The following is a 24,728-nucleotide window of genomic DNA, read 5'->3' as shown; positions in this document are numbered from 1 at the left end:
CCCTCTCTCTCTGCCCCTCCCACCTCACGCTCTCTCGCTCTCGCTCTCTCTCTCTCCCCTTCAAAAATAAATATCAAAAAAAAAATTAAAAAAAAAGACTAGGTGGTAGATACCTACAATGGAATATTAATCAGCCTAAAAAAGAATGAAATCTTGCCTTTTGCAACAACATGGATGGGTCAGAGAGGGTATAATGCTAAGTGAAATAAGTCAGAGAAAGACAAATCCCATATGATTTCACTTATATATGGAATTTTAAAAACAAAACAAAGAAAGAGACAAAAAACCTGACTCTTGACTGAGAACTGATGGTTACTAGAGTGAGGTGGCTGGGGGGGATGGGTGACATAGGTGAGGGGATTACGAGGACACTTATGATGAACACTAAGAAATGTACAGAATTTGTGAATCCCTATATTGTACCCCTGAAGCTAATATAATATTGTATGTTAACTATACTGTAATTTTTTTAAAGGGTATAGCAGATGTGGATGGTGATTTTCAACTTAAATAATAAATTTAAAACTCAATGAATAAGATTAAAAGCAGTATAGACACAGAGACAAATATGGTGAACTAAAAGATGTGAAGAAGGGGTACCTGGCTGGCTCAGGGGGTTAAGCATCCGACTCTTGATTTCGGCTCAGGTCATCATCTCACTGTTTGTGATACTGAGCCCCATATCGGGCTCTGTGTTGACAGTGCAGAGTCCACTTGGGATTCTCTCTCCCTCTTTCTGCCCCTCCCCCACTCATATTTTCTCTCTCTCTCTCTCAAAAAACATTAAAAAAATAAAAGATCTGAAGAAGATACCCAAACTAAACTATGAAGGGACAAAAGATTAGAAAATATGTAAGAGGGACACCTGGGTGGCACAGTCAGTTAAGCATCCAACTTCAGCTCAGGTCACGATCTCACAGTTTGTGAGTTCGAGCCCCACGTTGAGCTCTCTGCTGTCATTGCAGAGCCTTCTGATCCTCTCTATCTCTCTCTTTCTCTGCCTCGCCTGTTTTCTCATTAAAAGAAACAACAACATTAAAAGAACAGCACATTAATTTTCACATTAAAAGAAACAACAACAACAACATGTAAGGGACCAAGGACAGAGTTATATGGACTGGAATATCAGCAGAATAAGAGGGAGAGGAGAGTGGGTCAGCAGTATGGGAAGATATAATGGCGGAAAAACATCCATATTTGATTGAGAAATGAAACTGTGGAGTCAAGGAGCCCTTTGAAGTCTAAGCAGAATAAAAATGTATATTCTTAGGCATCTCATAATAAATATTCTAATTAAATGAAACGTATTAGAAGCCAGAAGAAAAAGAATTATCTTCAAAGTAACAACAGACTGGCAGCTCACTTCCAAGAAAAACAGGAAAGCCACATAACAGCACAATGAAAATATCACAACGCTCAGAAGATTGTTGCTAACCTAGAATCCTATACCCACTGAAAATATCCTTCAAGAATGACAATGACATTAAGACATTTTTAGACAAAAATGGAGACATAAGTCATTGGTACACATATATTAAAGGAAATCCTGATGGAAATAGATACTAGAGGGAAGATTAGTGGCAAGAAAGAATGATGGGGCACCTGAGTGGCTCAGTCGGTTGAGTGTCCAATTTTGGCTCAGGTCATGATCTCACAGTTTGTGAGTTCAGGCCCTGCATTGGGCTCTCTCCTGTCAGCATAGAGCCTGCTTAGGATCCTCTGTACCCCTCTCTGCACCTGTCCTGCTCATGCTCTCTCTCAAAAATAAACATTAAAAAAAAAATGAAAAAAACACAGTAAATATGCAGATATAGGTGAATATTGACTGTATAAAAAATGTATTGTGAGACTGAAAGACTATATAGAATTGAAAGAAGTTAGGAGGACAGTAAAAGCTATTAAAGTGTTTTGTGGCCTTTCCATTGTCTGGGAAGTTGGTACAAGAAAATTAGACTGTGATAATTTAAGGATGTATGCTAAAGTACTTAGAATAATCATTAAATGAACAGGAAGAGAAAGTTAAATTTCCCAGCTAACTGTGGGAGGAAAAAAAGAGTAAGAAAATATATCTAAGAGAGAAAAAGGAACATGGAACAGGACAAATAGAAAACATATAAGGGATTTAAGCTAAAACATACAGTTGGCCCTGAACAACACAGTTTTGAACTGTGCAGGTCTACTTATAATCAGAGTTTTTACAGTGCACTACTGTAAATGTATTTTATTTCTCATTATTTTCTTAATATTTTTTCTCTAGCTTAGTTTATTATAAGACTATAGTATATAATACAACATAGAAAATATGTGTTAACTAACTGTTTATGTTATCAGTAAGGCTTCAACAGTAGGCTATCAGTAGCTAAGTTTTAGGGGGGGTCAAAAGTTATATGCAGACTTGACTGAGCAAGGTTGTCCACTCCCTTAACTCCTGAATTGTTCAAGAGTCTGTATATGCAATTAAATTAAATGTAAATGTAAATGTTCAAAGTTTTACAACAATTATATGCTGTTTACAAGAGAAACATCTGAAACAAGGATATAGAAATACTGAAAGTAAAGGATAGGAAACCATACCATGTAAGCAGTAACCCAACACAAGCTAGTGTACCTACAGCAACTTCAGACAAACTAGATTTAAAGGCAAAAATCGTAATAGAGGTACTTCATACTATTAAAAGTTCAACTCACAAGGAAGACAGTAAATCTAAATATGAACATACCTGATAACCTGCCCTCAAAATGTACACAAAAGAACTGCAGTAAGAAATCTACAAGTCCACACCATAGTGGGAAATTTTTTTAATTCCTCTTTCAATAACTGAAAGAATATTCAAAAACACACAAATCTCAGCAAGAATAACATAAGGAAAATGAAGGAGTAGGCAGCTTCAAACTTCCATGCCTTCACAGAAATGGTGAAAAGACAACCAGAAACCATCAAAACTAACTTTATCAGAACTCCAGAAAACAGTTAAAGTTTATGGCAATGAAACAGAAGTAAAAGACAAATCAAGAAAAAAGCAAATATTTAGAAGCTGGAAAGCACTGTGGTGTTTTTACTGGCCCCTGGCCCTCCCCGCTTCCTAGCTTTACAACTGCCTTGAAGAGGGCAGCCTGTGTTTCCAGTGTGGGAGCCTGGCCCTTGGTTCCAGAGGGAGCAAAGCTCTCACTCACAATTTATTGTGTATGTCTATTATATCCTGTGTAAAGGCCACCTGAAGGACTGACACAAGATGCACATATCTGTCTGCATATATTTGGAATTCTCTAAGGGTAGAAAAGTGGCAGGTATTGCTCAAAAACATTGTAAGGCAACTTAAAAATCTGCAGTTGCTTGGGGCCAAAGACTACAAACAAGATACACATAGATTGCCTAAAAGCCTGAGTAGAAAAGCATGGGAGAGAGTTTCTTTGGGAAATGAGGGTACTGAAAAGTATGTGTGTGCTGGGGAATTCAGAGAGCCATGTGCATGTCCAAGGCAGAATACACTGTCTGTCTGTCTGTCTGTCTCTCTCTCTCCCTCTCTCTCTCTCTCTCTCTCTCCCTCTCTGTCGCACACACATACAACTCAGAAAACTCTAAGCTCTCACCATTATTCAATGCAAGCAAAAGTGAAGGCATAGGCAAATTGTAAATGGCCTGGCTAAGCGTTCAAGGAGTCCTCCTAGCCCTGAGCCAATCTGTAAAGACTGGGAGAGGTGTTTAAGCTCCTGATATTCAAGCAAATCTCAAGCTAATATAACCTAAGCCTTCAACAAACAAAACCAGCAAATAGTGGAAAAGAGGAGAATCTAATTTCCAGAATTATTAATTATAATATGCAAATGCCTAGTTTTCAACAAGAAATCACAGATCATACAGAGAAACAGAAAAGTACAGCCCAGTAAAAGGAAAAAATTAACAGAAATTGTCCTTGAGAAAGGCTAGACATTGGACTAAGGACTTTAAAGTGGATGTTTTAACTGTGCTCAAAGAGGGGTGCCTGGATGGCTCAGTCAGTTAAGCATCCGACTCTTTTAAATATTTATTTTTTATTTTTTAAAATTTATATCCAAATTAGCATATAGTGCAACAATGATTTCAGGGGTAGATTCCTTAGTGCCCCTTACCCATTTAGCCCATCCCCCCTCCCACTACCCCTCCAGTAACCCTCAGTTTGTTCTCCATATTTATGAGTCTCTTCTGTTTTGTCCCCCTCCCTGTTTTTATATTATTTTTGTTTCCCTTCCCTTCTGTTCATCTGTTTTGTCTCTTAAAGTCCTCATATTAGTGAAGTCATATGGTTTTTGTCTTTCTCTGACTAATTTCACTTAGCATAATACCTTCCAGTTCCATCCACGTAGTTGCAAATGGCAAGATTTCATTCTTTTTGATTGCCAAGTAATACTCCATTGTATATATATACCACATTTTCTTTATCCATTCATCCATTGATGGACATTTGGGCTCTTTCCATAACTTTGGCTATTGTTGATAGTGCTGCTATAAACATGGGGGTGCATGTGTCCCTTCGAAACAACACACCTGTAACCCATGGATAAATGCCTAGTAGTGCAATTGCTGGGTCGTAGGGTAGTTCTATTTTTAGTTTTTTGAGGAACCTCCATACTGTTTTCCAGAGTGGCTACACCAGCTTGCATTCCCAAAGCATCCGACTCTTGATTTCAGCTCAGGTCATGATCTCATGGTTCAGGAGTTCAAGCCCCCACATTGGTCTCTGCACTGACACTGCAGAGCCTGCTTGGGATTCTCTCTCTCCCTCTCTCTCTGTCCCTCCCCCTGCTTGTGTTTCTCTCTCAAAATAAGTAAATAGACTTAAAAATTTTCCAATTAATAAGCAGAGATTAGCAGAATAGTTAAAAATGCATGGTCAATCTATGTGCTATCTACCAGAGACTCACTTTAGATACAAAGACACAAAGAAGTTGCAAGCAAAAGGATGGAAAAAGAGAGCTGGGGTGGGTACGTTACTGCCAGGCAAAACTTATTTTAAGTCAAAAAAGGTTATGTAAAAAGACAAAGATCATATATTGATAAAAGTTTTGATCCATCAAGATGTAATAATTATAAATATATATTTATCTAAAAACACACCCCAAATTATATGATGCAAATGTAGAACTGAAAGGAGAAAAAAGACAGTTCTACACCAGCCATTATAGACTTTAATACTCCATTTTTAATAAAGAACAACAGGACAAATCACTAAGAACAGACCTAAGGAAGCTCCCATAAGCCAATTAGCACTAACAAAACTATCCAACAAGAGTAGAATTCCTTTTCTTTAGGTGTATGTAAAAGATCCCCAGAATAGGCCTCATGTTAGGCCACAAAACAAGTCTTAATAAGTAAAATAAACACAAAATATATAAATACAGTACAAACCCGAAAAGATCCTAATCATACAAAGTATCTTTTCTAACACAATAAATAAAATTAGAAATCAATAACAACAAAATTACTAGAAAACTGGCATATATGCAGAAACGAAACACATACTTAAACAACCAAAGGATCAAAGACATAATCACAAGGGAAATGAGAAAATAATTGAGACAAATGAAAACAGAACATATAAAAATTTATGAGATAAAGCAAAAGAAGTTCTCAGAAGGAAATTTATAGCTATAAATGCCTACATTAAAAATTTTAAATCAATAACTGTATACCATATAAAAGAGAACAGGACGTCATAAAGAAAAATTAAAGCAAATGAATTAAAAACGAAACCAAAAGTTGGTTCTTAGAAAAGATTAACAAACTGACGAAGTCTTAGCTACCAAACTAAATATTTACATGAAATATAAAAATCCCTAGAAACACAGAAACTACCAAAGCTGACTCAAGAAGAAATAGAAAACTGAACTAGACATGTAACAAGTAATGAGGCTGAATTAGTAATCAAAAACCTCAACAAAGAGAAGCCAAACTTTTAAAGAAGAATTAACAGCAATCTTTCTCAAACTCTTCCAAAAGTTGAATAGGAATAAACTTATTTTTTGTGACCAGCATTATCTTGACACTAAGGCCAGATAAATACATCACAAGAAAATTATGGACTGATACCCCAATGAATATTGATGCAAAAATCCTCAATAAAACATTAGCAAACTTAATTCAGTAGCACAATAGGAGTATATACACCATGACCAGGTGGGATTTATCCTAGGAATTAATGCAATGGTGGTTTAACATAAAAATCCATGTAATACATCATTAACAAGATAAAGGCACTCAACAAACTATGAACAGAACTCCCTCAATACGATAAAGACCACATATGAAAACCCACAGCTAACATTATATACTCATATACTTAATGGTGAAAGTCTGAAAGCTTTTCCTCCAAAGTCAAGAACAAGAAAAGGATACCTGTTTTTTCCACTTCTGTTCAATATAATATTAAAAACTGTAGCCAGAGATATTAGGCAAGGAAAAAAAAGGCATCCAAACTGGAAAGGAAAAAGTAAAATGATCCTTGTTCAGAGATGACATAATCTTATAAGTAGATAACCCTAAAGAACACACACATACAAAACTAATCCATGAATTCAGCAAAGATGCAGGGTACAAAGTCGGCTGCATTTCTATACACTAACAGTGAACAATCTGAAAAGAAATCAAGGAAACAATTACATTTACAGTAACATAAAAGTAATAAAATGTTTAGGAATAACTTCAAGGAGTTGAAAGACTTACACACTGAAAGCTACAAAACACTGCCAAAGGAAATTAAAGAAGACATAAATAGGGGTGCCTGGGTGGCTCAGTTGGTTAAGCATCTGACTTCAGCTCAGGTCATGATCTCACAGGTTGGGAGTTCGAGCCCTGCATCAGGATCTCTGCTGTCAATACAGAGCCCCCTTCAGATCTTCTGTCCTCTTCTCACTCTGCCCTTTCCCCACTCATGCACTCTTTCTCTCTCTAAAGTAAGTAAACATTTTTTTTTAAAACACATAAATAAATGGAAAGACATCACATGTTCATGGATTGGAAGACTTACACTGTTACCATCAGATACTACCCAAAGTGATCTACAGATTCAATGCAATCACTACTAAATTCCCAATGGCATTTTTTTTTTAAGAAATACAAAAACCCAGGGGCGCCTGGGTGGCTTGGTCGGTTAAGCATCCGACTTCAGCTTAGGTCATGATCTCACGGTCCGTGAGTTCAAGCCCCGCATCGGACTCTGTGCTGACCGCTCAGAGCCTGCAGCCTGTTTCAGATTCTGTGTCTCCCTCTCTCTCTGCCCCTCCCCTGTTCATGCTCTGTCTCTCTCTGTCTCAAAAATAAATATATGTTAAAAAAAAAAAAATTAAAAAAAAAAAAAAGAAATACAAAAACCCATCCTAAAATTCATATGGATTCTCAAGGGACCCACAATAATCAAAACAATATTGAGAAAGAAAAACAAAGTTGGAGGACTCATACTTCCCTGATTTTGAAACTTAACTACAAAGCTACAGAAATGAAAACAATGTGATACTGGAAAAAGGATAGACATATACACTAATAAAATACAACAGAGACCCTAGAAATAAACCTTTGCAAATATAGTCCATTCATATTCAACAAGAGTACTAAGACCATCCAATGGGGAAAGGATAGTCTCTTCAACAAATGGTACTGGGAAAACTGGTTACCCACATGCAAAGGCATGAAACTGCACCCTTATCTAACACCACAGACAAAAATTAACCAAAGTGGATAAAAGGCCTAAACATAACAGCTAAAATTATTAAACTCTTAGAAGGAAAGAGGGGAAAGGCTTCACAACATTGGATCTGGCAATAATTTCTTGGGTATGACACCAAAGACATGAGCAACAAAAACAGGTAAGTGGTCTTCATGAAAATTAAAAACTTGTGCATCAAGAGACACTGTCCACAGAGTAAAAAGACAGCCCCTAGAATGAGAAAAAGTATTTGCATATCACATATCTGATGAGGGATTAAAATCCAGAATATACAGAGAACTCCTTAAAACTTAATAACAAAGACAAATAATTAAGAAATGGGCAAAGGACTTGAACTGCTGTTTCTCTAAGGAAGATGTACAAATGGCCAATAAGCACATGAAAAAAGGCTCAAATCCCTGATCATTAGGGAAATGCTAGTGAGAACCACAGTGAGATACCACTGTGGTGTCAGGATGGCTATATAAAGAAAAAAATCTGAAAATACAAAGTATTGGCAAGGATGAGGAGAAACTGGAACCCTGTTGTACTGCTGGCAGGAATGTAAAGTGGCACAGCTACTAGAAACAGTCTGCAATTCCTCAAAAAGTTACAAATAGTATTATTATATGATCCAGTGATTTTACTTCTGGGTATTCTTTAAAAAGAATTGAAAGCAGGGACTCAAAGAGATACCTGCACACCTATGTTCACGGCAGCATTGCTCACAGTAGCCAATAGGTATAAGCAACCCAAGTGTCCATCAACAGACAAATGGACAAAATGTGGTTATCAACGTACACTGGCATAGTTCTCAGCCTTAAAAAGGAAGGAAATTCTGACACCACTTACAGGACAGATGAACCTTGAAGACGTTATGCTGCGTGAAATAAGCCAGACCAAAAAAACAAGTAGTGTAGGATCCCACTATATATAGAGACCAATAGGAGTCAAATCCATAGAGACAGAAAGTAGAGTGGTAGTTTCCAGGGACTGAGGAAGGGGGAGGGGAATGGGAGTTCTTTTTCAATAAGGACAGAGTTTCATTTTTGCAAGATGAAAAAATTTTGGAGATGCACGGTGGTGATGGTTGAACAACAATATTAATGCTTAATGCACTTCAAGTGACACTTAAAGATGGTTGAGATGGCAAATTTTATGTCATGTATTTTACAATTTAAAAAATTGGGGAAAATGAACAACTTTTTAAAACTTTGAAGCATAGCTGACATACAATATTAAATTAGTTTAACATATACAACATAATGAATCAAGATATGTATACATCACAGAATGCTCACCACAGTATTACTGATCATATTCCCCATCTACTTTTCTTTCCCCAAAAGAGTAAAGTTCTGCTACAGCATGACTGGACCTTGTAAACACTGTACTAAGTGAAATAAGCCAGACAGCAAAGGGCAAATACTATATGATTCCACTTAAATGAGGTGCTTAGTGTCGTCAAATTCATAGAAAGTAGAAAAAAAGTTAACATAGGCTGCAAAACTAGCAACCAGAGGTGGAGACTGGAGAGTTATTTCTTAATGAGTTCTCTATTTCGGATGATGAAGTTATACAAACGGATAGTGGTAATGTTCACACACCGCTGTGTATGTATGTACTGAATACTACCGAATTGAACACTTAAAAATGACTAAAATGGTAAATTTTATGTTATATAGATTTACCACAGTAAAAAAAAAAAAAAAATGTTTTAAAAAATCCTGTTAAGAATCTAAGCCATTAGAACAAGGGGCTTAGGGAGCTGACAGATGGGGCACAGCCCTGCACAGGTACTCCATGCGCTAGAGTCCAGGTAGCCAAGCAGACTCTCGCCCATTGGGGCTCAGGGAAAAGACCCTCCAGGGCTGTCAACTCTGCCAAAGGATAACAGAGAGTGGGTTTGAGGAGTCAGGGCTGCAGCTGTCAGAAGGGAGCCACTGTCATTCGCCACTCAGAGGATACAGGGAGGCCAGGGCACAGTGTGTGTGGCAGGAATGCGGAAGCTGCCTCAAGCACTGGGGCAGCTGCAGGCAAGACTGAATGACAACTGGGCCAAAGAGCCAGGCCCAGCAAATTTTAAAGGACCAAAAACACCAGAAGTTTGTTCTTTTATCACAGTGCACTTGGGCTAAAAAGTGAGAAAATTAATAACTATATTACTTCAAACCACAGTGGAAATTACAAAATAGTTTCAACTGTAATGCTGTACAGCAAAACCTTTAGGATGCAGCTAGAACCACGAGAGAAATTTTTATAGATTGAATGTCTATATTATTAAACAGGAAAGACCAGTAATCAATGACCTGCACATCTCAAGAAACTTTCTAGAACTTAAACAGTAGCCCAAACATAGAAAGAAGGAAGGAGATAATAAGAGAAACTGGTGACACATAAAGAATACCATCAAAGCCAAAACGACTTCTTTGAGAAGACTAATAAAATTTATGAACTCCTAAGGAAGCTGCACAAGGAGGCTGGGGGAACTCACCAACATCAGAAGTGAAAAATAAGACATCACTGCACATTGTGAAGACAGGATATTATGAGCAGCTCCACGCCAACTAATTTGAAAACTTAAGATAAATTTAGGTATCTACCAAATGTTAGAAAAGCAGGGCTTAACAGAAAGAGAAAACAGAAAATCCAATCGCACTAAAAGTATCAAAGAAATTGAATCCGTAAGGAAAACTTTACCCTCAGGGGATGGAGAGATGTGTGAGAAACACAGCAAGATGTCAGCCACAGCATGCAGCCAGGGGCAAACTAAAGTTCGCTGTGCAATTTCCGACACTTCCGTATGTTTGAAATTTTTCAAAATAAAAGGTCACAGGGGAAACTTCCCTGATTCCAAAACTGGACTCCCAGGCCAGATGGGCTCACCAGTGAACTTTGCTAAACACTTCAGGAAGAAGCAACACAATCTTGCACAGGCTCCTCAAGACCAAGAAGGGAACGCTCTTCCAGGGAGGCTGTCAAGTCAGCCTAGCCCTGTCACAGGAAGGCATCGCACGACAGAGCACCGGATGGCAGTTCCTCACTGTGCCCCACACAGGCTGGGTGCACCAGAACTAGCACCCAACACCGGGGGCCGCTCCCACCCCGTCTCTTCCGCCTGGGTGGCCTGTGCCCGCAGCGCCCCACTTACAGCCCGTGTCTCGCCAGTGGCTGGGGACCAGCCCGCCGGGGCCTCCATGCCGTGTAGCCTCTGAGTCTGCTTCAGCTGGTTGAGCGAGGGCTTCAGCTGGGTGGTCCCCACCGTCTTGCTCGTCCAGTCGTCCACCAGCTTGTGCAGGTCATCCGTGAAGGTGCCTCTCTTGTTGTTGCTGTTGTTCGCCTGTGCCTGGACGTGCAAGGTGGGCTGGGGGCCCGGCTCAGGGCCCGGGACCAGGCTGCTGGTGGAAGACCCTGGGGAAGCACACACATGCCAGGTTGGTGACACTGCACACAGCGCCACCGGCCAGCTGCAGTCTTTCATACAGTGGTCTTGCTTAGGCCAGGCAACACCTTGCTTCAGGAGATGGTCTGCATCTTGGGGCCCGTGTGCCAGTTTTAGACACTTTGGAACATGTTCACAGGCCACAGGGGACCAGGCTATGCTAGGCAGCTGTCACCCTTCTGAGCTGGGCCAGAGGACAGGACCCAAGCAGCTGGCAGGCCTACTCAGCATCCACTCTGTGCCCACGCTGCCTAGGACCCCCAGACTCCTACGTGAGGAGGCTCAGAAAACTGGGGGCAAAATCCCCAGGCCTTTGCGCTCGAACACAAGCACTCCAGGGAAACGTGTCAATGCTGCAGGCTGAGTGCTCAGCCCACGGCAGCTCCTGCTGTCCACCCAGCAAAGGGAAGAGGGAAAATGCTAAATAGGCTGGGTCGTCAGCATGCCTGTGCAAGAATGTTAGTGGCTGAGTGGTTTCGAATTTAAGACACAAAACTGTGCCTCTCCTCACCAGCACATGTAGGGAAGGTATTACTAAAGGGTAGAAACACTCAACGCCTTCCACCGTGGCCCCCAAGTTTGGAGCCATCTGTGGGGTGGAGCAGGAACCAGGAGGCCCAGCTGCCAGGAAGGCCTGGGGGCTGCGGTTCAGGTGGAGCTTGGTGAAGACATCACACTCACCCACTTCACTGGAAGATTATTTTTAAGTGACCAAAATGGGACTTTTTAATTCTTTTAAATTGTGTCCTGACCCCACCGCAACATACAGTTTCTGGTTGGCAATTCTGCATAAGCCAATTTAAAATCTTTCTGCATTCAAAAAGCAGCATAATGACCATCTCTTCAAACAAGCCGTTACAAAATGTAGTCACAGTAGCTAGCAATGAAAAAGCACAGACACAAACAGTTAAACATTAGTGATGGAATCTTACATACACAGAGCTATTTCTACATGAATGTTTCAGCCAGAGAAGAAAAAAGGAGAAAAAAAAATATGGTGGAAGGTGAGGGTGGTGGGCGGCCCAGGTGGACTGATACCCATTTCATTCGGGCATCTCTCCTCGGGGACACTCATGTTTAGCACTTCAAGGACATACTCATCCCTGCGGTTTTGGAAAAGGAGCCAATATAACGATTGGTGACGTGTGGACATTCTGGGCAAGGAGAGTGCACGTCAACCGGCCAGGACACGCAGACTCTAGGAGCTATGGAGACGCGAGGGGGCGCCCACGGGTCGCTTTCCCTCCAGGCTGAGGGAAAGCGGTGCCCTGGGTGGGTGGGCGCGGAGCAGATGCAAGCACGCCCGCCCGCCCGCCGGCCATGGAGCCCCCGATGCGCACTAGCCACATGAAAGCCCATGCGATGGAGAGCGGACAAGGGGTAAAAAACCCGATAATTACGACTGCTGTGCTCTTTGCCTAGACAGAGACGCTTCAGGGCAGACCCTGCAAGGGAAGAAGAAACGACACAAGACCACAGGGTTAGGCAGGACAGCACACACGGGGGACAGGCCACCACACTAAGCACAAGTCATCAGTGTGCAAGGAGGAGCAGAGGCCAGCGATTCAGAGAGGGGACTGGCCACCTGGGCTAACCGGGTGACCGCGAGTCAGTGTGCGGGCTCACGTGAACTTCGCCGAGGGGCTCAGGTGCAGGACCAGGCCCCAAGCTTCAGGTAGAAGTGAGTGTGCCTTTCAAAGCGTATTCAAAAAAAAAAAAAGAAAAGAAAACAAAAACCAAAAAAAGCAAAGCATACCACTTGGTTTTTAAACAAAAGGCTTCTGCAGCCCCACTGCAGATCGAGGCAGAAAACCCAGCAAAAGTCAGCCAGGAGAGCTCAGTGGAGCCGCCGGCTTTGCCTGGAAGCCAGGCCCATGGGAGGTTTGTTTTCCAAGTGCAAAAAGATACATTGTTTTGCAGGTTTGAGGCCAATCCCAGATCCCAGGCGGCTTCCCTGACCAGACCAGTGGTGGACACAGAGGGCACCTATCTACAAAGGTGGGAATCAGGGCTGGACCCAAGTTTCTGCAATGCTACTGCCTCACCTGGTAGCCCACGTCCACCAGAACGGGGTGAGGCTTGTCACGAGACCACCACTAAGCGCCAGGCCCTGCGGTCCCAGGGGCTGTCCGTGGTGTCTGGCACAACTTGATGGTCAGTGCCCACTTGGAGGGCAGACAAGCTGGCCCTTCAGGGAGCTGGGCAGGCACAATAGGACAGGCAAGGACAGCTCAGGAGTCCCCAAGGTCACTCAGCAAGGCTGCGCTATCACAGAGGGTCTGTGCTCCTGCCCCAGGCCCTTGCCAGAGCAGAACACTTCCTGAGGGTGCCCTGCACCCTTGCCGAGGAAGGTAAGACGCCACCGCCTCTGGGTGTGAGCAGAGCACAAAGGTCGGCCCAGGCTCCAGCTGAGTCGTTCTTTTTTTTTTGGTTTATCCCGTGTGTGCTCAGAGGCTGATGTGGTGGAAAGGGAGGTGATGTTCTGGTGGGGTCTGTAATGTGCAAATAAAAACAAAAGGGCTGGGCAGGAGTGGTCCAGGCCAGTCGTCCCTTGGTAGCAGCAGTGAAGGGCCTTTGCTGGTCTGTTCCTGACGTGGAACCCTACTGGGAGCACAGGGCCCTCGGGGGGCTCCACAGCACAGGGGAACGAGGGTCCCAAGCTCTATGACTGTGCGGGGCCCCAGCTAAGGCACAGACGTCCCTGTCTGGATCCTGTGGTTGTAGCTCCCTCTGGGTCTCTGCAGCACCAGGACATGGAATCAATTGGCCAGCCAGGTCCCCACAGCCTGACAGAAGAGGATTCTTTCGGGGCTGATTCTCGCCATCCTCCTGACAGGAACACTCAGGCAGCCACAGGAGCTGCCTGCCAGGAACCACCAGAGGAAGCCTGGGCCCGTGATCAGGGCCTCAGACTTCGCTGGGAACCCAGAGCCAAGGCCATTGGCCACCAGACACCATGCTCGGACTGGAGAGCAATACTGGCCCACAGAGGCCTCCACACCCTCACTAGACATGGCCCACAGGGACCAGAGCACACTCCCTGCCCTCAAGGTGAACCTTTAAACAAAGACCGACCGGATTCGGCGCCCTTCACATCAGAGTCATGGCAGCCAGTGCAGTGCAGAGGTGCAGCCAAGCACAGGCCATAGGTCTGATGACCAGCCCTCACTCACACCACAGCCCTGTCCCTCCTCGGGGGTCCCCTGAGTCTCCTCCCCAGTGCCTTGCCCTTGAAGCCCACTACACAGATGGCTGACTAATGTGCCTCCACCCAGCCCTCCTCTCTTCCCCTCCGTCAGGCTACAAGGCAGCATTGCAAGTGTGCTGGGGATACATGGGACCCGAAGGAAACCCACAGGGGGCATGAGGGCAGGTCTCCCCTCCCTGCAGGACTACTGTCCTTACCCAAGGTCTTGGGAAGAGCCAACTTCAAGGCCCCAGAACTACTTGGAGAAGCTTCCAGGTGGTTAGGGGTGGAGGTGGAGAGCCACGCAGCCTCTCCCAGCTGTTCTCCCAGGCTTTGAATGGGCAACACACAGGATGACCCCATGTCCTGTCCTCATGCTGCACACACATCCCACTGGGCCAGAAGTCTCATGCAGTGCCCAGGCCTCGTTCAGGAAGCCCCCCCCCCCCCCACCAAATCCCTCCCCAGGCAAGGACAACCAGCCCTGCCAGCATCCACACCCTCACCGGGCTTCCAGGCGGATGGCTCAAAGGTATCTGCCACAGACAGATCTCTTAAGAAGTGGGCCAGCCCAGTGGCCATCACCACACTTGCTTTTTACCACAGCATTCAGACAACCGATGAGGCTCACAGGGAGCTTCGGGGACAGCAGCCCCTGCCTGCCACATGACCAGAGGCATGCCTCCCACCCACGGGTCCCTCTCCTGGACCAGTGGCGTTAGACATTTGGATCTGGCACCGGAAACAAAATGAGCAACCAGCACCAAAATGCCACTCAGGGCTTCTTTGGAATGAGCCACCAAGTCCTCATACTGCTGAGCAAAGTGCCAAAACTTGTCCTTGAAGCATGAAACGGGACGCATCCCAGCTCTGCCCTGCCCTGGGGTGACGGCCCCAGGGACAGTCCAGCCTGGGGAGGCCTCCATGGGGGGTGGCCTCCTTCTTGGCTGCCCTCCCCTGCCCGAAGGCCCTCTCCCACACCCCTGCAGCAGGTCCCCCCAGGAAGGGTGAGGACAGGGCCTTGGCAGCCACGCAGTGGCAGCCTCCTCGGGTGTCCCGGAGACAGACTTGCTGTGGCACGGATGACAGGCTGATGGGACACGTGAGAACATAACAAAGCAGACCCCAAAGGTCTGTGTGCAGAGAGGCTCCAGAAGCATCGGCACCTAATCCAGTCGCATGGACTGGAGCCAGAGAGAAGGAGGGCCAACAGGTCTGACAGCAGCTTCTGACCCCCAGACACTGCTACGACTCAACCACAGCCTCTGAATCCCAAAACATGCTCCCTGAGTTTCCCCAAACCTTCCATCGGCCACAAGGAGGGGTCTGCCCAGGGCTTCACCCCATCTGTGCTGCCGTGGGCCCTTCCCTCCCAACAGCGGGCCTGTCCACGTGCCCACCCGAAGCAGTGCCCAGGATTCGCTCTCTGCACGCTCTCCTTCCTGGGGCTGAACACCTGTCCCATGAGGGGTCCCCTCCTAGTCACCTGTAGCTGCCTGCGCCTCCACCCCTGCTCATCTCTGACCCAGCCTGGATGCTCTCATGGTCTCTGAGTGTCACACAATTGGGGACCTTCTTTGTGTACTTCAGAACTTAACCAAGATTTTGTTTTCCTAGAGCCTGGTCTCCTATTCGGTGCAAGGCGGCAAACAGAAAACCTCTAGCCTTCATCTCTTCCTGCAGGTCAGGCCAGATGAGCCCACAGCTGCAGCCCTCCCCCTGCTGCTGACCTGGACTCCAGGACCAGGCCCCCAGAGCGGGCCCCACCCTCAGGGTCTTCCCACAGCCCTGCGCCTCAGACCTCCTCTCTGCCACCTCTCAGCCCTCAGGGCTGCGACCAGACTTTTTCCTCCAGACTTTCACAGGTGCCTGTGGTCTCCTCAGGCCTCCGAGCTCCCTAGTAACCCAGGAACCAGCCAGCTCCAGCTCCAGGAGTAGGCTGGCAGGCTGGGCGGACACCAGGGCACTGGGCATGGAAGGACACACCTTCACATGCCCCCAGGGCCAGGGCCTGTGGGGGCCACACCGTGGCCAAGACAGCAAAGAGCTCAGCCAAGGAGTGCCTGCAGAGGGCTGTTGTGAAAACAGCAAGGCCACTGGGCCCAACCACCTAAAATCAGGTCCACCCAGGCCAGGAGCCCCGTGTGCCACCAAGCCATGCCTCACATGTCCCTTTCCTCTTAGCCACAGAGACGGAAACAAAAGCTAGACCATTTGTCCTTGCTGTGCCTCCCCATTTTTTTTTTTTTATCTTGGAATAATAACAGTAAAACAAATGGAAACTCTTAAAACTGAATGCAGGACCACGTGGGCACAAACCTTGAAGGAGCATGTGGCACTTGATCACTCACACCAGGGGACCCCAGGGAAAGCACCACCTGCTCTAACCTGCTTCCTGTGTCTGACCCACATGTTCCCAGCAGGCCGTGGTCAGTCATGTGACCGGGATATGCCTGGGGACCCATGTGCCCTGATGCCATGGTCTCAGGAGACAGCCACGCACACTGGGACAGAAAAGAGCCAGCAAGTGATGCAGGGAGCAGGATGCACTCAGACCTTGCCCTCCCCTGCCCACCACCAGCTCAAAACCAACCAGCAGCTCAGGTGGGGCACCTGTTACTAAACAGTCCCTGGGAATCTCTAGGAGGTTCTGTGCCTCTACCCTATCCTGCCTGGGGGAGGGGGACATGGCCCCTCTGATGGGGACAAATGCCCACTGTGGACGTGGCCTCAGGTCCTGACAAACACAATGTATCTTTATTGTACCAGCAAAAAGCCACGTGCCCCAAACCAGCATTTCCACCATTTCCATTTGATAGAAAGCTTAATTTTTGTGTTCAGAAACAAAAACCTGAAAACCCCACAGCTTTGGATTCATTTTCCAATTGTTCCAAGGGATGAAGTAATTCTGGATGGCCCTGAGCAGATACTCCCTTCCCGGACAGGAGTCCTGGGTGCCAGCAGGGCATCCCAGGAGCCAGAGGGTGACCGGGACAGAGGTTTGGGTGAGCACAGCCCCGAGGAGCTGGGTAGCTGACTTTGTGTCTGAGGGCTGTGGGAGGAGAGGGCACACCAAGTAAAGTGCTCCAGCTAGAGACCAGGAGGGGCCAGGCCACAGAGACAGCCACAGCGGAGGCTGGGGCTTTCTGGGGACGCTGATGGGTTCCCAAGGTGACCGGAGTGGAGGGAGGGGTGGGCCCACCTAGCTGGAGCACCTTTCTCTCAGCCTTTGCACATGCAGGGTGTGGGGGTGGGGCAACAGCAACGAGTGCTGTGTTGTGGCCCTCGCACAAAAGTTACACCCTCCGGTGACCTTCTAGAACTGTCTCCGCTCACTACATGCATGTCTTCAGAATCCAGACACGTGTGAAACACACCATGCGTCTAGAGAAGGCCGGGGTTGTCTTTTTGTTGTCACTGGAACTGGGGACAGCGGACGTATATGTGCACCACAATCGCAACAGAAATAAAACTACGTCCAACATAAAAAATAAGTTAAACAAACGAGTGAGGAGAAAAACGCAGAGCACTTTGGGGGTCTGGGGGGCCAGGTGCCCGAGGCCAGGAGTGGGCAAGCCGCCGCACATGCTTTTAGTGCCGGCCATGAGCCGAGGGCATGCACTGGCGCTTTCTGGGGCCGAGAGGGTGGGTGCGGGCAGGGGTCTGTGTTTGATATCAAGTAGGTGACTTCAGTGGGGAGGGGGAGGCAGCCTACAGAATGTATGGAAGGCAATGAAGACAGGGAGGGGCGGGGAGAAACCAAGGGCCAGGAGGTGATAAAATACAAAGAACAAATACAGACAGATGGACACAGACACGGGTCCACTGAGGAATCGAGCGCGAGGTTTGCTACTAGACTTATAGGTCAGTCTCTCAGACGTTGGGTGGTAAACCGTCCAGCCTGCAAATGAATATAGAGGGAAGAAAACAAAGAGACAGGCATCAAGTACAGTCTCTGGGATTCCTGCTACACACCACCAGCCACATCAGCCTCGTCACTTAGCATCCACGGCTCCACCTAGCCCAGCCCGGAGGACCACAGCCGCCGACCACGTAATGGAAAGGAGGCACCGCTGGAGCACAAGAGAAGCGGACCCTGGGAGAGCGTGCGGGGCGGGCGGGCGGGCGGGGGTGGGCGCCAGCAGCGGTCACCGCGACTTCTCTGGACAGAGATGGTGGGGATGGAGCCCCTCCTCACGCGGCTACTGCGCCCACGGCCGAGGTGACGAGCATTTCCTCCTCAAGGCGGACTCCCAGCTCGAGGGGCCGTGCCCTCATCCCCCTAGCCGTCCCTCCTGACGGAAGGACCCGTGTGTAGTGGGCAGCGGGGCGGGGCAGGGCAGGCCGGGGCCTGGGAACCGGCGCAGAGCACGCACCCCACACGTGACCAGGGGGTCCTGGCGCCTTCCCCGGGCCGGCTCTAGCAGAGCACGCCTCCCTCTGAGCCTTACACAGCGAGACTCGATGATGGGTGGGCTACCCACTGTCTTTACTCAAAGGCTACCTCTACTGGTTTTTATCCTCGAGAGGCTGTGGGCGGCCCTTGCCGCCGCTCATGCCCCTCTGACACCACAGGGGCCCTACGCAGCTAGCGCATGCTCAGAGACGGGCAAGCTGGGAATCACCTGAGCCATGCGCTCCGCCTCCGTCAGTGGCTAAGCCGGAGCAGATGTCTGCAGACAGGGAGGCCCGCACCGAGCAAGGCTGCTGGGTCTGAACTGCCTTCCCACACGGGTCTGAAGCTGCTTCGGGCCCTGCCCCGGCTTGGGCAGGGTCCTTAGCAGGAGGGGCTCTGCTGCAGTCTGACAAGTGACCTGGGGGGAATAAGGGGTGACAGGCACAGTGAGGCGCTGCGGGTCAGACCAGCCAGCGCGGGGTGCATCTGTCCTCCCTGCTCGTTGCTGGGTGACCTTGGGGAAGTGGAGTCCCTGCAGGCACTGGGCACGTGGCCCGGTCACCCGAGCGCGGGCGTCAGGAAGATCAGAGAAAATGACCACAGCCTCCACCAGTCGCCAGCACTGTGCAAGGACCACGGCACACCAGGAGAGGCAACCAGGGCTCAAGAGGCCTGTACGACCTGCTCACTCTGACTAGTTTCCACTTGGCTTTAGGAATCGTCCTGGAATTCGTATAATTTGCGTAACTCTTCTTGCAGTTCACGGACACGCACCCCGTGGGTTATCCGTGATACCGAGAGGGTGGGCTCACACTCCGCTCTCGGCTGGCTTCCCACCTGGCACACACCGGGGATCCCAACTCACTGGGTTTCCAGCGCACCCTCGGTGCCCGGGTGTCCTCCCCAGCCCCCCCCCAACCACCAAAAGGCAGCTGCTCCACCCTCAATTTCAGCAGGTGACCGGTGCCTGAGAAATGGCCAGAGGAAATGCCCCGAGCCAGGTGGCACCCTGCAGGGAGGTGGGCTGAGGGGGAGAGACCCTGAACCGCCTCCTGCCTCATACACGAGTCCCCAGGCAGCCCCAGAGCAGGCCTGCGCACTCAGGGTGGGCCTGGCGACACCCCGGCCCTTCACACCTACAAAGGCTTCCCGCTCCAGTGAAAGGAGATCGAAGAAGTGCTCTTCTGGGTGCGGGCGCCTGCCTCCCGCCTGCCCCACTCGGGTCCCGGCCCCAGCCTGCCGGAGCCGGGAGGGCACAGACCTGTGCTGGAGGCCACGACCTTGAGCTGCTGCACCAGCGGGTTGAGCAGCTTCCCTGCCTTCAGCTTGCTCCTGCTCTTCCTCCTGCGGCCGGCGGGAGGGGCCGTGTGGAAGAGGCCCAGGTTGGGGGGCAGCGGCTTGCCCAGGCGGCGGTACAGGGCCTCGATCTCCTGCTTCTGCTGGCTCTGCAGCTCCGAGATCTCCTTCAGGTGCCTGCGGGAGGGGAGGGAGGGCGGGTGGGCACCCTGCTTGGTTCCGGCACATAGGCCCATCCAGGAGAGCCCTCAGGGCATGGCAAGGGTGTGAGCAGGGGGGCTCCAGGACAGATGGACCACGTCGAGGAAACAGGGGCACTGAAGACTTTGGGTCTCCATCAGGACCAAGTGGGCCCCACCGGGGGTCTCCTGCATGAACACCCCCAACACCACCAAGAGGTAGGAGGAAGAGCCCGAGGGGATTCGAGGGTTCAGGTGTCTAGACTCGTGACGCTGCCACTTTGAGTGGCTGGGGAGTGGGACACGAACAACCCCACACATTTACGCTCGCGGTACAAACCCGACACCCAAGCCCAGAGGAAGAGCAAACGATCGGCATTCAGAACTGAGAGGCTGCCTCAGCACTTCCAGCAAATAAATGGCACCTCCTCTGAGTGGGGAAACCGTAGCAGAGGCATCACAGATGAGAACATGTCCACGTGAGCAAGGGTGGGGACTCCCAGCACAGACACCACCACCCCCTGGCCACACGGGTGTGAGGCTGCCATGAAGACACAGGTGCAATTACTAGCTGTGGGCAAGGGAAGTTTCTCGAACAAGCCAGAGAAGGACCCTCCTTGGGGACCCGCTGGGCCAGCCGCCAGCCACTGCTCACCTGCCCACTCACCCGCCTGCATGCCATCTGGGCCTGATGCCAGCCCCTCAGATGTACGATGGGCCTGGCTGCCCAGGCCAGGGGCCCAGCCCCTCAGCCACAGCCCTGACCCATCTTCTGCTGCATATGGTTGGACAACGGGAAGCAAGTTCTGATTTCACTATCTTCAATGCCTGCCAGACCTCAGAAAGATGACCCTAGCCAGCAAAGTGCTGTTGCATCAAGTTAGCTTCTGAAGGGGTGATATTTTGAGGTGACACTGTTGAAGGGCAGGGGGATGCCTCAGGAGGACCTAGGGAGACCCCCAATCTGAGGATCCTGCCCCAGGGCCTGCAGCAGGTGCCTCAAAGCCCAGGGCCCCTTCCCAGGCAACAGCCTAGACTTGTTAGCCCTGATTTCCCTTCCTCAGACTACCCAAATTCCTCTCTTGGAGGAACCTCTGCAACTCACCCCACTCCCACCCCAGGCCCGGTGCCCTCCTTTTCCCCACCCCTACACAGCCCTCCCCCCCCCCCCCCCCCAGAGAGGGCGGCTGCCTCTTGGTTCCCCTTACTCTTGCGGCCTGCAGGCTCCCAGGGCAACCATCCCCCAGTGAGAGTGTACAGAGGAGACCCCCCACACGCCCCACAAGGACACACTGTCACTGGATCAGGCACCTCCCTGCGTGCCTCCAAATCTAGTGGCTGCTGAGTGCCAGCACTCGGCTGTCAGCAGGTCTCCTATGGCTGGGCCCAACTCAGTGGCTGGGGCAAGTGGGGGAGGGTGAGGCAAGGGGGGGGCGCAGGTGGGAGGAGAGTAAAGCAGGGCCTCAGCAGGTTGGGGGGGTGGGGCCGAGGCAGGTAGGAGGAGAGTGGGGCGGGGCCTCGGCAGGTTGGGGGTGGGGTGGGGCCGAGGCAGGTGGGAGGAGAGTGGGGCGGGGCCGGGGCAGGCATGCTGAGGTAATGTGTTGCTCTCTCTCCCCAGGGCTTGCGCAACCCAGCAGAAGGAATTATGGGACGGCAGAAGCCTGTGAGGCTTCTCTCCAGTATCTGCCACTTCTGCGCAGTGTCCCCAAAACAGTGGAGCAAGTCACACTCGCTGGGGGAGACAGTGAGCCCAGTGAGAGCTACCGCAGGAGACCAGGGTCCGCAGCACAGGCAGCACCGCTCCCCGCCCCCCCCCCCCCCCCCCACCGCAGCCACTTCTCAGGACCTACTTCTCCCGCAGACTCTGCAGCTCCTTCCTGATATCGGCGTCCTCGATCTCCGAGTCGTTGTCGCTGCTGATGTAGGACGACTGGGAGTGGAAGGAGGTCACACTGATGGTGGGCACCTTCACGCCCACTCTGCCGGGCGTCTCCGGGCCCGGGGAGCCAGCCCGTGGGGACCTGTGCAGGAAGGCGGTGGCCTTCTTCACGAAGTCGCTGGCCACGCCACTGCTGCTGGGTAGGGAGGCGTGCTTCTGCACAGGGGGCCGCCTGCGCGGACCCTCGTCCCCGGAGTCGCTGGACACCGGCTCGCCCACGCCGACCTCGATGGAGGAGGCTGTCTGCGCCCTCCGCACGGCCAGCTTCATGTCGGGGCTGTGGGGGGCCTCCTCCAGGTACACGTCTGGCGGCGCCGAGTACCGCAGGCTGTGGGGGGAGCCCAGGGTCCACTCGTCCTGCGTGCTGACCACCGAGAACCGGCCCACAGTTTTGGCTGGTGAGCTGCCGTCCTGCTGCCCTGGATGCTTCTGTGGGGACCCTGCGGCCAGAGTGCCCTGCGTCTGCAGGTGGCTGGCCCGGCTGTCTTCCGTCTGCATCCCCGGTGTGGGCCTGGCTGAAGTTTCCCCCGGGACCCCACTGCTCTGGTCTGCGGGCTCCAGGAGTGCAGGGAAGGCAGAAGCAGGGGCATCCTGGACAAGGAGTGGAAAGGAGAAGTTTCCACCACACAGCAGCAGAGAGGAAACCCCACCAGCCAGGTGCCTGGGAGAACACTCCTTACCTGGGGGGCACCTGGCGCCGGGGGCAAACCTGAGGTTGTCACTTGGCTCAAAGATGATTCTGCTGTAGGAATGTCAGAGTCGTTACTGGGTCGGTGCGGAGGGCAAGGGCAGGAGTAGGTGCCCTCCAGCTGAATTGGATCAGTGGAAGGGAAGCCCCCCACCCAGGGCAGGGGGATGTACCGCACGTGCTCAGCAGCTAGGAAAACTATAAACACTCCAGGAGGCCCTGACCCCATTTCTTGTTAGGAGACACCCAATGACTCGGGGAAGGGAGGAGGGTTCAGCCTGACACCTCTCAGGTCCCTGGAGGCACCTGCTCCAGAACCTGGGGCACTGCCCCACCCTCTGCACACCTGATGGCCATCACCTGTGCCACCTGTCACTTCTAACACCTGACAGTGCCAATCTGTGTCACGGGTCATCTCTGCACACCTGATGTCACTACCATCTCACCTGTCATCTTTATACACCTGAAGGACTCCCCATCAAATCCGACGATAAAAGGGCCTCACGAGGTCCTGCATCAATAGGGCCAGTTCTTAACTCTATGGCTCAGCGTCTAGGGAAGGCCCGCATCATCTGAAGCTATCCCAGCTTCCCCATCTACAGAGCATGGATGCAGGGTGGTACTTCTGACCCCCTTTCCCAGGACCACCGAGTGGTGGAGCAGGAGGAGCTGACGTGTGGGAGACTGGCCCAAGCCGGGCCCGCACGTGGCAAAAGCAAGCCGCAGGCAGGCAGGGGCTGTGTCAGCCCACAGCCAGACTGACGTGCTTGCCGCAGGGGTGAGAGCCTCTGGCAAGGTTGGGGGGGCTGCTGCTGCAGATTCCCAGGGAGACCCAGACCCAAATGTCACACACCCCCAACCTACAGGCAGTGCCTGATGCCCCCCCCCCCATCACATCCCTGCAGTGGGGGATCTGCCCTCTCTTTGCACACCTCCAGGCACAGGGGTTCACTCTACACTCCCTGTTTCCAGACAGCTCTGACCACCAGAAACGCTGACCATGTCTCCTTACGGTTCCCCGACAAGCTCTGCACTCTGTGAGGAGTGGGCTTGGGAGTGGCTACAGCATTTGAAGTCCCTGATGCCACAGAAGGGACCCATGGTACATTTCTCATGCACAGAGGTCAGAAGAGGGAGCAGGCGCTCAGGGACAGCGTCTTACTTTCTCCCTCGGAGCATTCCTGCTTGAACCTCCGTTTCGCAGGTAAACACGCGCTGGGGGTTCTGACTCCTGTGCCAGCTGTCCCCATCCCTCGACAGTGTGACACCTATGAATGCAGTATCCAGAGGCCCAGTAGGCCACTCCCCTCACTCTGCCAACTGGGGCCTCACCTGCCGCTGACACAAACCCAGGGTCCGGTCACAAGGTCAGCTGGACCTTTATCTTGCTGATCTCCCGAGGAATCCCAGGCCAAGAAACCCCACCTCGGAAGGTCAGACCCACCCCCTTGGGTTGACACACAGGTGTTCAGGTAATGAAATGAGAACCACAAGAGCTCCCACAGAGACCCGCAGCACCCAGGAGGCTCAGAGGAAGTTCCACAGCAGGAACTTGCTGGCCCCAGGCCGGCAGCTTCCGCGGACAGCTGGAAACTCTCAGCCCCAGCCCTGCACTCTACCCAAACAAGCTCCTGCATCTTGTAACCTTCTAAAGAACACGGGGCTCAGGGATGCCTGCCAGAGCGCATGGAGAGCACTGGCAGCTGGACAGTCCCTGAGCACCACCTGACACCCAGCCCAGCTGTTTCTACAAAGGCCTTTCTCACCTTGGGGCCTGAGCATGTGCTCTGTTAGAACACAGTGGGCTTTAACTAACGCATCACGATGGGCTCCCACTATGCCTGAGTCCCACCCAAGATGCTATAGGGATGAAGGGTAGAGACGCGGGATGCACCGTGAAAGCACTGGGGGTCTGGCAGGTG

The 24,728-nt window shown here is 50.2% G+C and overlaps 1 protein-coding gene across 9 annotated transcripts in view; it reads right to left on the bottom strand.

Moving 5' to 3' along the window:
- WNK2 (WNK lysine deficient protein kinase 2) overlaps positions 1-24,728 on the bottom strand; it is a 130,369-nt gene that overhangs the window by 11,629 nt on the left and 94,012 nt on the right. For 3 of the 9 annotated variants that reach the window (XM_042912299.1, XM_042912303.1, XM_042912306.1), the window contains 7 exons: positions 22,799-22,860; positions 22,030-22,709; positions 19,966-20,177; positions 18,934-19,122; positions 18,111-18,209; positions 12,522-12,566; positions 10,831-11,090 (listed from right to left, as the gene is read on the bottom strand). In XM_042912299.1, the coding sequence (XP_042768233.1) occupies positions 10,831-11,090; positions 12,522-12,566; positions 18,111-18,209; positions 18,934-19,122; positions 19,966-20,177; positions 22,030-22,709; positions 22,799-22,860 (1,547 nt within the window). The remainder of the gene's footprint in view (positions 1-10,830; positions 11,091-12,521; positions 12,567-18,110; positions 18,210-18,933; positions 19,123-19,965; positions 20,178-22,029; positions 22,710-22,798; positions 22,861-24,728) is intronic. The other 6 variants (XM_042912300.1, XM_042912301.1, XM_042912302.1 and 3 more) reach the window with 6 other exon arrangements.

The sequence above is a fragment of the Panthera leo genome, chromosome D4 (genome assembly GCF_018350215.1).
Source record: "Panthera leo isolate Ple1 chromosome D4, P.leo_Ple1_pat1.1, whole genome shotgun sequence".
Classification (NCBI taxonomy): Eukaryota; Metazoa; Chordata; class Mammalia; order Carnivora; family Felidae; genus Panthera; species Panthera leo.
The sequence above is the reverse complement of the archived record's forward strand: the minus strand, read 5'-3'. Positions and strand labels throughout refer to the sequence as shown.